Source organism: Phyllobates terribilis, unplaced genomic scaffold (assembly GCF_046119375.1).
Source record: "Phyllobates terribilis strain yellow unplaced genomic scaffold, ASM4611937v1 Scaffold_3__8_contigs__length_932513732, whole genome shotgun sequence".
NCBI lineage: Eukaryota > Metazoa > Chordata > Amphibia > Anura > Dendrobatidae > Phyllobates > Phyllobates terribilis.
This window is the reverse complement of record NW_027362763.1, coordinates 466,903,045-466,918,065: the sequence shown is the minus strand read 5'-3', so window position 1 is coordinate 466,918,065 and position 15,021 is coordinate 466,903,045. Positions and strand designations below refer to the sequence as shown.

The following is a 15,021-nucleotide window of genomic DNA, read 5'->3' as shown; positions in this document are numbered from 1 at the left end:
ACGCAAAACCCCAGTGTCAATGTCTACAGTGAAGCGGCGATTCCGGGATGCTGGCCTTCAGGGCAAAGTGGCAAAGAAAAAGCCATATCTGAGACTGGCTAATAAAAGGAAAATATTAATATGGGCAAAAGAACACAGACATTGGACAGAGGAAGATTGGAAAAAAGTTTTATGGACAGACGAATCAAAGTTTGAGGTGTTTGGATCACACAGAAGAACATTTGTGAGATGCAGAACGACTGAAAAGATACTGGAAGAGTGCCTGACGCCATCTGTCAAGCATGGTGGAGGTAAAGTGATGGTCTGGGTTTGCTTTAGTGCTGGTAAAGTGGGAGATTTGTACAAGGTAAATGGGATTTTGAATAAGGAAGGCTATCACTCCATTTTGCAACGCCATGCTGTACCCTGTGGACAGCGCTTGATTGGAGCCAATTTCATCCTACAATAGGACAATGACCCAAAGCACACCTCCAAATTATGCATGAACTATTTAGGGAAGAAGCAGGCAGCTGGTATTCGATCTGTAATGGAGTGACCAGCGCAGTCACTAGATCTCAACCCCATTGAGCTGTTGTGGGAGCAGCTTGACCGTATGGTGAGCAAAAAGTGCCTATCAAGCCAATCCAACTTGTGGGAGGGGCTTCAGAAAGCATGGGGTGAAATTTCTTAAGATTACCTCAGCAAATTAATAGCTAGAATGCCAAAGGTCTGCAATGCTGGAATTCCTGCAAAGGGAGCATTCTTTGACTAAAGCAAAGTTTGAAGGAGAAAATTATTCTTTCTAATAAAAATTATTATTTCTAACCTTGTCAATGTCTGGACTATATTTTCTAATCATTTTGCAACTCATTTGATAAATAATTTTGTGTTTTCCATGGAAACTCATACTTTTGTCTGGGTGACCCCAAACTTTTGAACAGTTGTGTATGTATACATACACACACACACACATTTATTTTATTTTTGTCCACTTTTATCAGTGATTGGAGAGTGTATTTGTCTATTCTGATTCTGGAAGGGTGTGCATTCTATGTCAATAAGTTCCTTGAGATATATGTGTTTCTCTGAGTGATGATGACCTTTTATGTACAGTACATTTTAATTCTGCCAGCCTGTAACTTTACATGTTGCATTAAGCTATGTTCATTGTTTTGGATTATACTATATTTATACCACTTAATAAAGTTTATATGTTTGAGGCTAAATAAATCTAAGTATTTACAAGCAATACAAACATAATGACATTTATTACTTGATGTAAAAACTCCTCAGTAGGTGTCAGGGGCGCACAGGGACAGGACCGGGGAGATCACACAGTATCTCGCCACTGCCGTCACTCTGTCAATTATTCACTGGATTGAGCAGGGATTCGCGAGCACACGATCCCAATTACTCACTACTTAGCTATCTGCAAGCGAGCAGAAAGCATATGGCACACACTTCCAGATTCCAACGCGTGGAATATGTGTACACGCCCTGTATGGTTACTGCCGGCTTCACGATAGCCCAATTAATATTATTCGCTGCCACCACCGACCACGTTTGAACTATAATACAGGCTTGGCCGGACTCCTGCTTTCTGTTATCGTATATGGCTTCGGGGGAGGGAACGATTACAGAGCAAAAGAAACAGAGCTATTAAATTTTACATTTAATCCAAAAGGGAGGCAATGTTTAGGATAAATATGCAAAGATTTTACAAATGGATATTTACAGTACAGAATAGACAGTTTCATAAAATAAACAAGATTCCAGAAGAAACTTACTATAGAGTTCGCAAAGACAAATTAGTATAGCTGGAGGAGGGGTTCTCCGATTTGATTTGAGCGTTATCGAACGCGATCCGTTGCTTATAGTATCTATACCCCCCTGGCAATGAATATGGATCAATCTTTAGTTGGATCTTTTATGTCGAAGAGGGAGACAAGCCCACACACCCCTGTGATGACATCATGTGGGCTCGGGCTCCACCCTTCATGTTTTTGTTAAAATATCTAACTTCCGCGATAACTTCTTGCTGGTTGCCCTCAGCAGCTTGCAAGCGACACCATATTTTCCGTTATGAATGGTGTATGGTGTAACTGCGATCAGTTATTCTTGAACTTTTGCATTACCGCTCCCTGGAGGTGCTTACAGCTATGGAAAAATAAGCATATTGCTCCTTGGCTGACCCTGCCACTAAAAATTTGGGTCCCGTTATTATCGGACTTATGAAACTTTAGTTATTCCATATTCCGTATCGGTGCTGGCATGACTATAATTTCCTTTTGAAGCTCGGAAGTCAAGCTTCCTCAGCTGGAGGTAAATTGTTGCAGGTCTGTGTTAGAGGAAAACACCCTCGCATTTTAAATGGGGTTGGCAGCACCTCTCTTGTGCCAGCATATGCTTGAGTCACTTCTGCTGTGTGTGTTAATTTCCATAGGAGATCGCCCTTTAGATTGTCAGCTCTTCTCTTGTGACAGATGGTGGATAAGGGAGGGGGGAGATGGAAAAGGGGTTTGGGAGAAATTGTTAATATTTTCTTAATATTTCCCTGACAGTAGGTATGTAGAGTAAATCAATGATTTTTTTTACATACACTGTGTGCAGAATTATTAGGCAAGTTGTATTTCAGAGGATTATTTTTATTATTGATCAACAACGATGTTCTCAATCAACCGAAAAGACTCATAAATATCCAAGCTTAATATTTTTGGAAGTTGAAGTGTTTTTTTTTTAGATTTGGCTATCTTAGGAGGATATCTGTTTGTGCAGGTAACTATTACTGTGCAGAATTATTAGGCAACTTAATAAAAACCAAATATAATCCCATCTCACTTGTTTATTTTCACCAGGTAAACCAATATCGGCTTTACAAACTATGTACTATGTACTATGTACTATGCACAAAATTTAGAAATAAACATTTCTGACATGCAAAAACAAAAAACAAAAGAATTAGTGATCAATATAGCCACCTTTCTTTATGATGACACTCAACAGCCTTCCATCCATAGATTCTGTCAGTTGCTTGATCTGTTTTCGATCAACATTGCGTCCAGCAGCCACCACAGCCTCCCAGACACTGTTCCGAGAGGTGTACTGTTTTCCCTCCCTGTAGATCTCACATTTTATGATGGACCACAGGTTCTCTATGGGGTTCAGATCAGGTGAACAAGGGCGCCATGTCATTATTTTTTCTTCTTTTAGACCTTTACTGGCCAGCCACGCTGTGGAGTAGTTGGATGTATGTGATGGAGCATTGTCCTGCATGAAAATCATGTTTTTCTTGAACAATACTGACTTCTTCCTGTACCACTGCTTGAAGAAGTTGTCTTCCAGAAACTGGCAGTAGGTCTGGGAGTTGAGCTTCACTCCATCCTCAACCTGGAAAGGTCCCACAAGTTCATCTTTGATGATACCAGCCCATACCAGTACCCCACCTCAACCTTGCTGGCGTCTGAGTCGGAGTGGAGCTCTCTGCCCTTTATTGATCCAGCCTCTGGCCCATCCATCTGGCCCATCAAAAGTCACTCTCATTTCATCAGTCCATAAAACCTTTGAAAAATCAGTCTTAAGATATTTCTTGACCCATTCTTGACGTTTTATCTTATGTTTCTTGTTCAAAGGTGGTCGTTTTTCTACCTTCCTTACCTTGGCCATGTCCCTGAGTATCACACACCTTGTGCTTTTTGATACTCCAGTAACGTTGCAGCTCTGAAATATGGCAAAACTGGTGGCGAATGGCATCTTGGCAGCTTCATGCTTGATTTTCCTCAATTCATGGGCAGTTATTTTGCGCCTTTTTTGGCCAACACTCTTCTTGCGACCCTGTTGGCTAGTTGCCATGAAACGCTTGATTGTTCGGTGATCACGCTTCAAAAGTTTGGAAATTTCAAGACTGCTGCATCCCTCTGCAAGACATCTCACAATTTTGGACTTTTCAGAGCCCGTCAAATCCCTCTTCTGACCCATTTTGCCAAAGGAAAGGAAGTTGCCTAATAATTAAGCACACCTTATATAGGGTGCGGATGTCATTAGTCAACACCCCTCCTCATTACAGAGATGCACATCACCAGATTTACTTAATTGGTAGTTGGTTCTCAAGCCTATGCAGCTTGGAGTAGGACAACATGTATAAAAAGTATCATGTGAGCAAAATACTCATTTGCCTAATAATTCTGCACGCGGTGTAGTTATAAGAAAATGAGCGATATTTCTCACTTACATAAAGAAAAGATCTGCTTAATGGGAGAGTAAATTAGTTATGCCTTAATTAGATTGCTTCACCTTGGCAACTGTAACAAATCCTCTTCATATTGACATGTGCTAATGAGGCATAGCAGACCCCAAGGGGAACATGCAGACATGCATTCACCATGACATCCACAGGTCATGTTTCACTGGTTTGGTGTGCGGACACAAGTTTAAGCTTTGCTTATACTCTTGTTGGAAATGGGGAGCCTTCCTTCCATTACATTGTCCGAATAATAGGCCACACAGTTTCTAAATGCCATTAACCCCTTCACGCCAGGGCCCTTTTTTGTTTTTGCGATTTCGTTTTTTGCTCCTTTTCTTCCCAGAGCCATAACTTTTTTAATTTTCAGTCAATATGATGCAAAAAAAGTGCAATTCCACAGTTGTTTTTTTTCTTCTTTATCATGTTCACTAAATGCTAAAACTGACCTGCCAATATGATTCTCCAGGTCGTTACGAGTTCGTAGATACCAAACATGTATAGGTTCTTTTTATTTAAGTGTTAAAAAAAATATCCAAAGTTTGGTAAAAAAAAAAAAAAGTCGCCATTTTCCGAGACCCGTAGCGTCAACATTTTTCGGGATCTGGGGCCAGGTAAAAGCTTATTTTTTGTCCGCCGAGCTGGCAATTTTATTGATACCATTTTAGGGTAGATGCAATGTTTTGATTGACCGTTATTGCATTTTATTGCAATTTTGTGGCGACCAAAAAAAATGTAATTCTGGCGTTTTCATTTTTTGTCGTTGCGCCGTTTAATGATTGGATTGGTTCTTTTTATATAGATAAATCGGACGATTCTGAATGCGGTGATACCAAGTATGTGTATATTTGATTTTTTTTTTTTTTATTGTTTAATTTTTAATGGGTCGAAAGGGGGGTGATTTAAACTTTTGCATTCTTTTATTTTTTTATATTTTTAAAAACATTTATTTTTTATTTTTTACATGCTTCAGTAGACTCCATGGGAGACTAAAATCTTCGATCATCTGATCGCCTGTGTGTAGCAGAAATGCTCACTTTCAGTGAACGATGACCGCTGGACGGCGCTCATAGCATCCCGGCAATGACAACTGCAGGAGACTCCGGGTTGTCATGCCAACCCATCAGCGACCCTTCGGTCATGTGACACGGGCGCCGATGGGCAGGACTAGTGACGTCCTTCTGCCGCAGCCATGTTAAATGCCGCTGTCAGAGATTGACGGCGGCATTTAACATGTTAACATCCACGGGTGGATCGCGATTCCATCCACGGCTGTTAGGTGCACATGTCAGCTGATCAGATCAGCTGTCATATCGATGGAAAGGTGCGGGCTCATCGCCGAATCCTGTGTCAAAGGGTGAGACACGCCATGCGCCATACATGTACGGCGCATGTCGTGATAGGTTTAAGCAGGAATACTGTACAGAGTCCACGTAATACTGAGCTACTTCACAGTGCTGTATATAGTGCCATACCCATATAATAATTCTATAGAGCTCTGATTCTCAAGCTGTAGGGCAGACCTCACTGGTTACATAGTTAATGGGAATATGTCAGCAGGCTTTGCTGACAGCATCATGAAGTAGGGACAGAGACCCCGATTCCAGCAATGTGTCAGTTTACTGGGTGCAGCAGTTATGATAGAGTCACATTTTTCTCTGCTGCAGATCTAACACAGCTGAGCTGTTGATCTCTGTATAACTCGCCCACACCACTGCTTTCTGTGTACATTGTATAGTGACAGAGAGATGCTAATGAGTGCTGAGGGCATGGTTGGACTGGGATGCACATGCCAAGCTGTGCTATATGGATAAACTCCTGCTGGTAAAACTTTAGTTGTATTGGAACAGCAAAACACAGCCTAGTATGTGAAACATCACTGGAATCAGGGTCTCTGCTCCTACATTATGGTGCTCTCCGATTATGATTCACAGCTCAAAATCTATCCTAAATGGATAATAATTGTATACTCTTATAAACTTAGTACATATATAGCTAGAGTATCTCTAAAACTTAACCTTTAATATAATATGATAAAAAATATACATCACATCATAAAGTGCTCATAGTGCCTGTGCTCATTAAAATAATCACGATCTGACCCAACTGTTGATGACTCAGATGAGTCCTAGGTACTGAGACACAAAGATAGGAACGCAGGAGTACAAAACTTTGTCCCCAGGTACCCTGTCGTGCACTGTAGATCTCCCGCTCTGACAAGAGCAGTACCCAAGTGTACTCTGTATAACGAAGTCCCAACGCTTTTCTGCCTCAATAGCGAGGCCTCATCAGGGGAGTGTGCCTATATCACTTAATCAGAGGTCCTCGACGGCTCCTGATGTGACCTGCCCATGAGGTAGACTATTCTACAGATTTCGTTTTTATGGTAAAGAAGCCTTGTTATACCTGTTTGGGAGGTTTTAACAGCAAAGTGCCTAATGACACAAACCCTTTAAATGATTCCCAATCTCTGGTTTATCAACTTGATAGATTCCTTTCATGGAAACTATGTTCAAGAAACACATTTAAAATATAGGTTTAGGTCAATTTAAATATTTTGGTGATCGCTATATATCATTAAGAGCATTCAAAAAATACAGCCATAAAATTAGTTGTATGATGAAACCTTGCATTGAACGTACAAGGAGGAAATTTACACATGGCTATGATAAGATATTGAAGGCAGTAAATGATGGTGGACATGGCGGCCAATGGGACAGTTCTATATAGAGTTTCTGACTGACCACTTTCTTCCATGGTACAAAAAGAAGAACCGTGCCATGAGTAGCAAAATCATCTTCATGCATGACAGTGCATCATCTCATGCTTCGAAGAATACCTCTAAGTCATTGGCTGCCATGGGGATAAAAGGAGAGACACTCATGGTGAAGCTACCATCCTGCCCTGACATCAACCATATTGAGAACCTTGGAGTATCATCAAGCAAAAGATCAAGAGGCAGTTCACATCAAAAGTATTCTGACTCCTGCAAAGGAATTCATGCAGAAACTATCCACAAACTTACGAGTTTAATGGATGCAAGAATTGTGAAGGAGATATTAAAGAAGGTGTCCTATGTTAACATATAACTTGGCCTGTTAAGACCTTTTGATCTGAAAAAGCTTTTGATTTCAATAAATGTGACCTCTTAATGACCATTTTCAGTTCTTTACAACCTATAAAATGTTTGAAAACTCTGTTCTGCATAATAATTTTGAACAGTGCATTTTGTGTTTTGGTTCTTTTAGTTTTGAAAAAATACTGTTATCATTGGGAGGTTTGTCCAATTAAATTTGATTTATACTCTTAACGGTTGTCGATTTGAACATTATACTGACTCGTTTGCATTGACCGTTTAAGAAAATCAGAGAAACATAGCATTTGCATAATAATATGGAACGCGGTATAGTAATGTTTCCTTTTGGAAAATCTGGTGATAAACCAACAATCATTGTTTCTTTTTAGAGAGCAATTTTTATGAGATTGCTACACCCATTTTTAATTAGTACTTTACAAAGAAAAGAAGACAAGCAATAAAATCATCTACACTAAGCAGAGACACCATTGACCATTGACATAGATGGACTGTAGTATTATTTAGCCCCCCCATACACTTTGATAGCTGTCGACTGGACAATGGTTCGGCCAATCATTCGACCAACATCTATCTCACCCATGACCCGACCCTCCCACGCTCAGGCGTGCTTACTCTACCAAGTGCTTGTGTGTTCTCTGTAACTGAGCCGCTGCCAGACTCCCATACACATTAGACTGTTGGCTGAACCCTTCGATTTTGGCGTATTCAGCTTACATTAGTCTAATGTATATGGGGGTCTCTAGTCTCTGAAGAAGCTGTGAAAGATTTTAACTTTGCTTAAGTACAGTTTTCTTCTTTTTGTTTCAACCAAAAGGGCTTGGAATCAAAAAGAGCAATGTAGTGTCCCAACTATTTTCTTTTTGAATTTTTGATTGTTTCAAGGCATTTCAAATACTAAATGACACATGTCTCTTACAGCTTACTATCTATATGTAGAATAGGTTAGCAAAAAGATAGACAGGAGGCAGTATGATCACATTGACATATTAGTGTTTGGATGTTCATTCTGATGCCTTCCAAATGACTTTATTTACCAAATTGTATTTATATAATGGAGAGTGTTATTTGTTTTATCTTTCAGGTCTATTTTTTGTGAATGAATCAGTCTATACATAACGTGAGAGAGTACATTGCAGAGATGCAGTCTCCTAGAATACCTGGCAGAAAACGGGGGCGACCCCCACTTCATTCCAACCCCCTGAAAATGACTGTCCACAACTTATATTCGGGGAATGCGGGATCCATCCCAACTGTAAAAATTCCAAAGAAGAGAGGCAGAAAGCCTGGCTTTAAGGTATTTCTATGAACATCTGTTGTACACAGTAATTTTGTGTATTTTCCATACTGTTCATTTTTAAATAAAACTAAGGGATGGTCTCTTCATGATTAAAAGTATAAACAAAATAAACAGAATCTTTACATCGTAGAAGCTCATGTTAGATTACAAATTTGGAAAAGTAGCCAGAGAAACTCAGTATTAAGCAGATTTAGGCTGAGTTCACACGATGCGTTTTTCATGCGTTTCCGCGGCGTTTTTGCAGTTGCGTAAACGCCGCGGAAACGCATGAAAAACGCATGGTAGAAGGGCAGCAATGTTCCCCAATGGAAATCCGCATGTGCTGTGCCCATGATGCGGATTTTTCCGCAGCGTAAACGCTGCGGTCAAAAATCCGCAGCATGTCAATTAATTTTGCGGAAACGCTGCTCTTTTGCCGCCATTGACTTGCATTAGACCGCATGGAATCCGCATCACTGTATATGTTGATGCGCTTTTCATGCGGTCTAATGTGCGGATGGTACCCGGGTGTGGATGAGAGGACTCTCATCCAGACCCAGGTACCATTAAAAAAAAAAGAATAAAATAAAAAATATATATATTCTCACCTTCTGACGGCCCGCGCTGCGTCCTGCCGGCTTCCCGGGCACTTCGCGGTTGAATGAAGGACCTTCGCTGACGTCAGAGTCATGTGACGGGTCACGTGACGCTGACGTCGGAAGGTCCTACAGTCTTCACTGCCGGCAGCCGGGACCGATGAAGCAGGACACCGGGGGCCATCAGAGGGTAAAGTATATATTTATTTTTTATTTTTTGACATTCACACACTATATAAATCCATGCCGGTTGCATGGATTTATATAGTGTGAAGTTGACAAGCACTTTCCAAGTGATGCTAAAATCGCTTGGAAAGCTCTTGTCAACCCGCATGCGGAAATGAAAGTGAAGACCGCTTCATTTCCGCATGTCCCTGGCAGGAAACCGCATGTACAATCCGCATGCGTTTTTTCCTGCCAGAGAGATGCAGAAACGCTCAGGAAAAAATGCTGAACATTTCTGCATCGTGTGCACATACCCTTAAACCTCTACAGGGAACCTGTCATCGGGATATTAGACCCCTAATTAAAGGCATGTGTTTAATGGGTCTATAATGCTCTTTAAATCCTTACCTCACTTGTAGCATTTTGTTTGGAAATTGTAGAGAAATCCAGCCTTAATGTTTTAATTGCTACTGAGGGGGGCCAATACTGCACTTCTTTCTTTCCTGCTTTTTTCCCTATTTCCCCGCCTGCTGCCGGCCTCTGGACTCTGATGGACAGGTCACTCTTCTCTCAATGATCTGTCTCCCCTGCCCTAGATTCTGCACAGGCGCGGTTATTGACGGGGGTCGTACATTGGGGGGTGTGCATGCACAGATCGATAGTTTGGCTGTAGCAAAGTCATCAGAAACTTACTGTGCACGCGCCACCCCCTCTGATGTGATGACAGTGCTTGCGCTGGATTTCTTTACAATTTCTAAATAAAATACTACAAGCAAGGTATAGATTTAATAAGCATTTAAGGGCCTTTACATACATGCCTTAGTTAGAGGTGAAATATCCTGACTTCAGAATCCCTTTAAATGATAGACCTATTTACAGTACTAGGGAATAAAAAAGCAATTTCTTAGGGTAAGTTCATATATATTCCAGCAATCTAATGTGATTTTCCTCCATCACACCATAAAAAACACTGGAGAGAAACTCATGCTAGAACTGATCCCATTGCTTTCTCGTGGTTTGTTTTTGGCATCTGATATTTTAGTTGTAGTGCCAGATTAGTCCATGAGCTAGATTAAAAAACTGACTGACTAAGGCTTTTCTTCATCTGGCGTGTTGACAGGTTTAGTACTTTGCCTTGTGTTTGTCTATGGAACGCTAAAATGAATGAAGGGTGTAAAGCTTCAAGCTTCTGGCATCTGATAGTCACTTCATTGGATCCTCATCAGATGTTATCCCATTTGTTGATAATGCGCATGGTGTCTGTTTTTTATAGAAAATAGAACATTGTTGCCTCTGTTCTCATTTGAGCTACCAATCATATGAAAGCTAGGACATAGAAAAGCTAGGGCTTGTAGGATTAAAACCAAAAACAGTAGTGTTCTGCAGTCAATAAACAGACATTCCAATCCAACAATTTTTAGAATGAAGATTCAAATTGTATCTTCAGAGAGGAAGAGGACTTGAACTCTAGCGCCACCTATAGGAAGTAGCAATTCTAAAAATCAATATCAACCCTTTAACGAGCCTTGCCATATGACTTAGGATAAAAGCCAAACCAGAATCTCTATTTTCAGACACATGTTTCAGGGTGTTGCCCCTCCTCAGTGCAAAGTGTGAGATCTGATTTAGCTGTATGAGAGACCTCTGACTGGGGTCTAAGGGGTATGTCTCCCATTGTGACATGCCTGATATGTTAGAGGGGAGAATAGAGTGTATAGTGGGCAATACACCCTGCTACTCTCTCCTGCTCACATGTGTTTGGATATAATGGACTATGTGTTTGGATATAATGGACTGAACAAGAGAAGATTTTTTTTGGAATCATTTGGTAACTGCAGTGTGGATTCATTCTAATAATTGTTGGCATGTCTGTTTTTTATCTAGAAGTAAAATAATGTGAGCACTAGGATCATTTTTTGCAACTTTGGATGTATAATTATACGTTCATCTAGTCCTAGAAAAATGAGTCTTCATATAATTTTAGGATCACAGTAAAAGGTATAACAAACTATACAACCAAGCTATGTTTTAAAGGGGCTGTCTCACAAAGACCGTCCTAGCTGATCATTGCTAGTCCAGCTGCTCTAACCCCCTGCTACAAAAGCTGCATCTAGCCATCTATGATTAAGAGCGTCTCTGTTTCTCACTCTCGAAACGTGTCAGACAAGTGTGATTATCTGAATCCTGTCTTGCTACACCATGATGTTTTTATGATGAAGCAATAAAACTAAATTTTATCAACACTGAAAAAGCTGGATTTTACTTTTGCCTAGCTGTTTCAGGCAGCTAATTCCTGGTGTTCCTGTTGTCCAAGTCTAATGTTGGGTGAGCTGTAATTTACATTGTTATCTACTTAGCCATGCTTAGTTGCTAACCTGCCAAATTTGTGTTACCAAGAAGCGTGGATGCGGTTTATTTTGTCAACGCGTTTCAAGGTTTTAAAATCTCTTCATCAGGACAGAACCACAATGATAGTAAATAAAAAGGCATAGCATAGAAACTTAGTTTCTTTTAATATGTCACATTTATATTCATGTTACAGTTTCTCCACCTTTTAAACAAACGGCTGAAGTGCATTAGTCAGCATGTGAGAGGCAGGCTAACATGCTCCTAAATCATGCACTGATAAAAATAAAATAGGGTTGCAATTCTAAGAAGCACATTAACCTCATGTTTATTGAGAAGAAACCTATGCAATTGTGAACCTATAATGCGTGCACAATAATCTCCGAAGAACATCACAAAGAATTTCACCCCCAACCTTAACCCTACATAGGCTGGGGTTACATTGATTTTTTTGGGGTCCTCACATCCGTAATTAGGATATTGCAAAGCATTATGTGATGGCACACAGCATTACAAGACAAGATTACAAGGCTGTAAAACAACATAATGTAATAAGACAAGTTATGTGAATGGAGAACAGCATAAATTATGACATTTTACTGAATGAGGCTGACCATCTAAAACAGATGGGGCGCAGTGGTGACAGCAACTATGGTAATTATACACTAGCACAGCAGTAAAATGAATCTGTTACATCAGCATGAAGAAATAAAGTCAGCAGACACAAGCAATAAAACTGTAACAATATTTCATTAAAGCCAAGGAGAAGACGGAGTTTGGACCAGATGGCCATTAGCATAGGAGGTCATACTTGCAGTACCATCTGCAACACTGCTTCATTACAATGAAAAACATCCTTGTTATTAATGAAAATGCCTAGGTTCCAGCTCCTCACATCACAGTATGTACAGCACATACATAATGCCCACATGTATAGGCATCTAAAATTCCAAACAGACGAGGGACAAGTTCTTGTGCCCAAGGTGACAGTTTTAGAAGGTGCTCCCAGTTCTTGAAGTTCACCATGTTAACTGTGCTTTGTGGCTTGTTTATACCGATTGGTAAAAATGTAACAGTAGCATGTTGTTTTTTTTCCTTTAACTACAAACATTTTATCCCCACTTTTAATGGTGCCCTAGACAACCTCCTAGTTTGCCAACAATTTGTCTCTGATTACAAAACATGCAGTTTACAGGTTTTCATATAATTTTTCCTAAGTCATTTTTAAAGCAGAAGTATTAAAGGGAATCTGTCAGCAGGATTTCATCCTCCAAACGATTTATATATTGTAGTAGATCGACTTACTCGGCTTCTTAAAGAGGCAGACAAAGGAACTGTTTTTAAAGTGCGGTTAATTTATTGCTGTCCTCATAAATCGCATCACCAGAAAATGTAAATACAGCCTTTGTCCGGCAGAAGGTAAAACATAAAATAACATTCCATACAATAGTGCTGTTTAGCCCAACTGACTTAGAGTCCAGCGTCCATGTCCTTTAACAAAAGAATTCACACCAGGAGACCTGCAATCTCCATACATCCAGCATGTGTGCCACAAACAACTCAGAACTCTCTCCTCCAGGCCACCACACACCAAATGCTCTGTAAGGCTGTGTTTTTCTATCCTCCAAGTTCCTCCCTTTCTACCGCTGCTTTAATTACCCTAGGACCAAGATGGCGGTTTAACCTACTCGTGTGCTGGAAACTTTTTCCTATAACAATTACTGCAGCTATCAATTCAAGTGCTACATATCTCCCCTCTAGTACTTTGCCAGTGACCTTGTCACATATTCCCCCCCTCTGCCCAAAGCCGTAGGTTTTGGCACCTTCAGTCACCAAACCTAGGAGTCTAAACTGGCATCTGCGTTACTATGCAGCATCACAGGCCTGTGTTCACATGAAAGATAAAGTCCTGTAGCCCTGAGTTTCAATTCTTGGAGTGCCATTTCATCTTCCTGTAGCTCAGGTATTTTCCCTTCTATTTCTCGATGGTACCCTTCTTTGGGTTTATGGTAAAGCAAGCTTACTTCAGCGTATCCAGCAGATGAATCTGGCTCAACGTAGCTTTGATATGAGTTCATCGTCGCGGGATATCGGATACGCATAATTTTTAGCCCCTTCCTTCTAAATCACCTTGCGACGGACTTCAGGGATTCTATACGACTTTTGGTTCACCTACACAAGTGGTTCTGTCAGGATTCCTTGTTCATCAACCTGCGTACGTCTAGGTAGCTCCGAAAACAGGTCCTTGTTCTGCTGAAGAAGTTCTCAGCACTGTTGTTTCTGGGCCGGGGACAGCGTATCTGCCACAGGGACACCCTTCGTGTCACCTTCTGGTCTGTTAACCCACATGGAGTTTCAACTTGGTTTCTCTGTTGCCCAGCCTTGATGGATAGTGGCATGAGAGGATTTTGGAATAGCGAGGTGGTAGCGGTTGACTGGCAGGTGGGACAGGACTTGCAATATTTTAGGATTTCACTCTGACATCTGAGCAAACAGAACCTCTGCATGACCCTTTGTTGAGTTTTGTCCACCCCCAGATGACCACCTAAAACATGTGAATGGGATCTGTCCAACACCCTTTGTCTATAGGGTGCTGGCACCAATAATTGCTTCACTATCTCCTCCCTCACCGTAGTGATCCAGTACAATAAGTCCCCACTCAACATGAAATAGGGAAACCTGGTGTCAGCCCCCGACTGTTGTGGTATGCCGTTTATGACGGTTACCTTATTGAACGCTTCTTTTACTGATATGTCTCTATGTTGGTTGAGCCCCAAATTCTCTCTGGTCACCCCGATTTCAGGAATGTCTGCCTCAGGGGATACTACTTTCTCCTCTTTTCCCATTACACATAAGGGAAACCCATCAGACTCTGGAGTTGGAGAGACTTTTTTTAGGGCCAACCCGTTTCTTACCCAAGTAATCCAGGCCTCCGCCCCTCCCCCATAAGTCCCAAAACAACACAAAGTCCCAGCCTATGATGATTGGGTGCAACAAATCTGGGACCACCCCGACCTCATGAGACTCAGTACCTCGGGCCGTCTCAATGACCACTCTGGCCACCGGATAGTTTTTAGCATCCCCGTGAATGCAGCGGAGTCCAACCTTCTTCCCAGAGATTAATTGAGAGATGGGGATGTGGCCCTCACAAGGGTCACCAAACTTCCTGAGTCTAGTAGTCCAGTCATTTTCAGGCCATTCACTGTTACAAGACAAACTTGAGGCCCCTTGCTGGGTGGAGAGTCCACACTGCAAGCTGGATATGCATAGAAGGAACATCGGCGTCTCATGCTTCAGTCCATTTGCTCAGTGGTAAGGGGACAAT

General features: G+C 41.1%; 1 protein-coding gene across 5 annotated transcripts in view; it reads left to right on the top strand.

The window, feature by feature from the left end:
- Positions 1-15,021, top strand: part of SCML4 (Scm polycomb group protein like 4) — a 161,752-nt gene that overhangs the window by 72,210 nt on the left and 74,521 nt on the right. For all 5 annotated transcript variants that reach the window (XM_073675800.1, XM_073675801.1, XM_073675803.1 and 2 more), the window contains exon 2: positions 8,395-8,607. In XM_073675800.1, coding sequence (XP_073531901.1) covers positions 8,410-8,607 — 198 coding nt within the window. In that variant the 5' untranslated portion in view covers positions 8,395-8,409. The remainder of the gene's footprint in view (positions 1-8,394; positions 8,608-15,021) is intronic.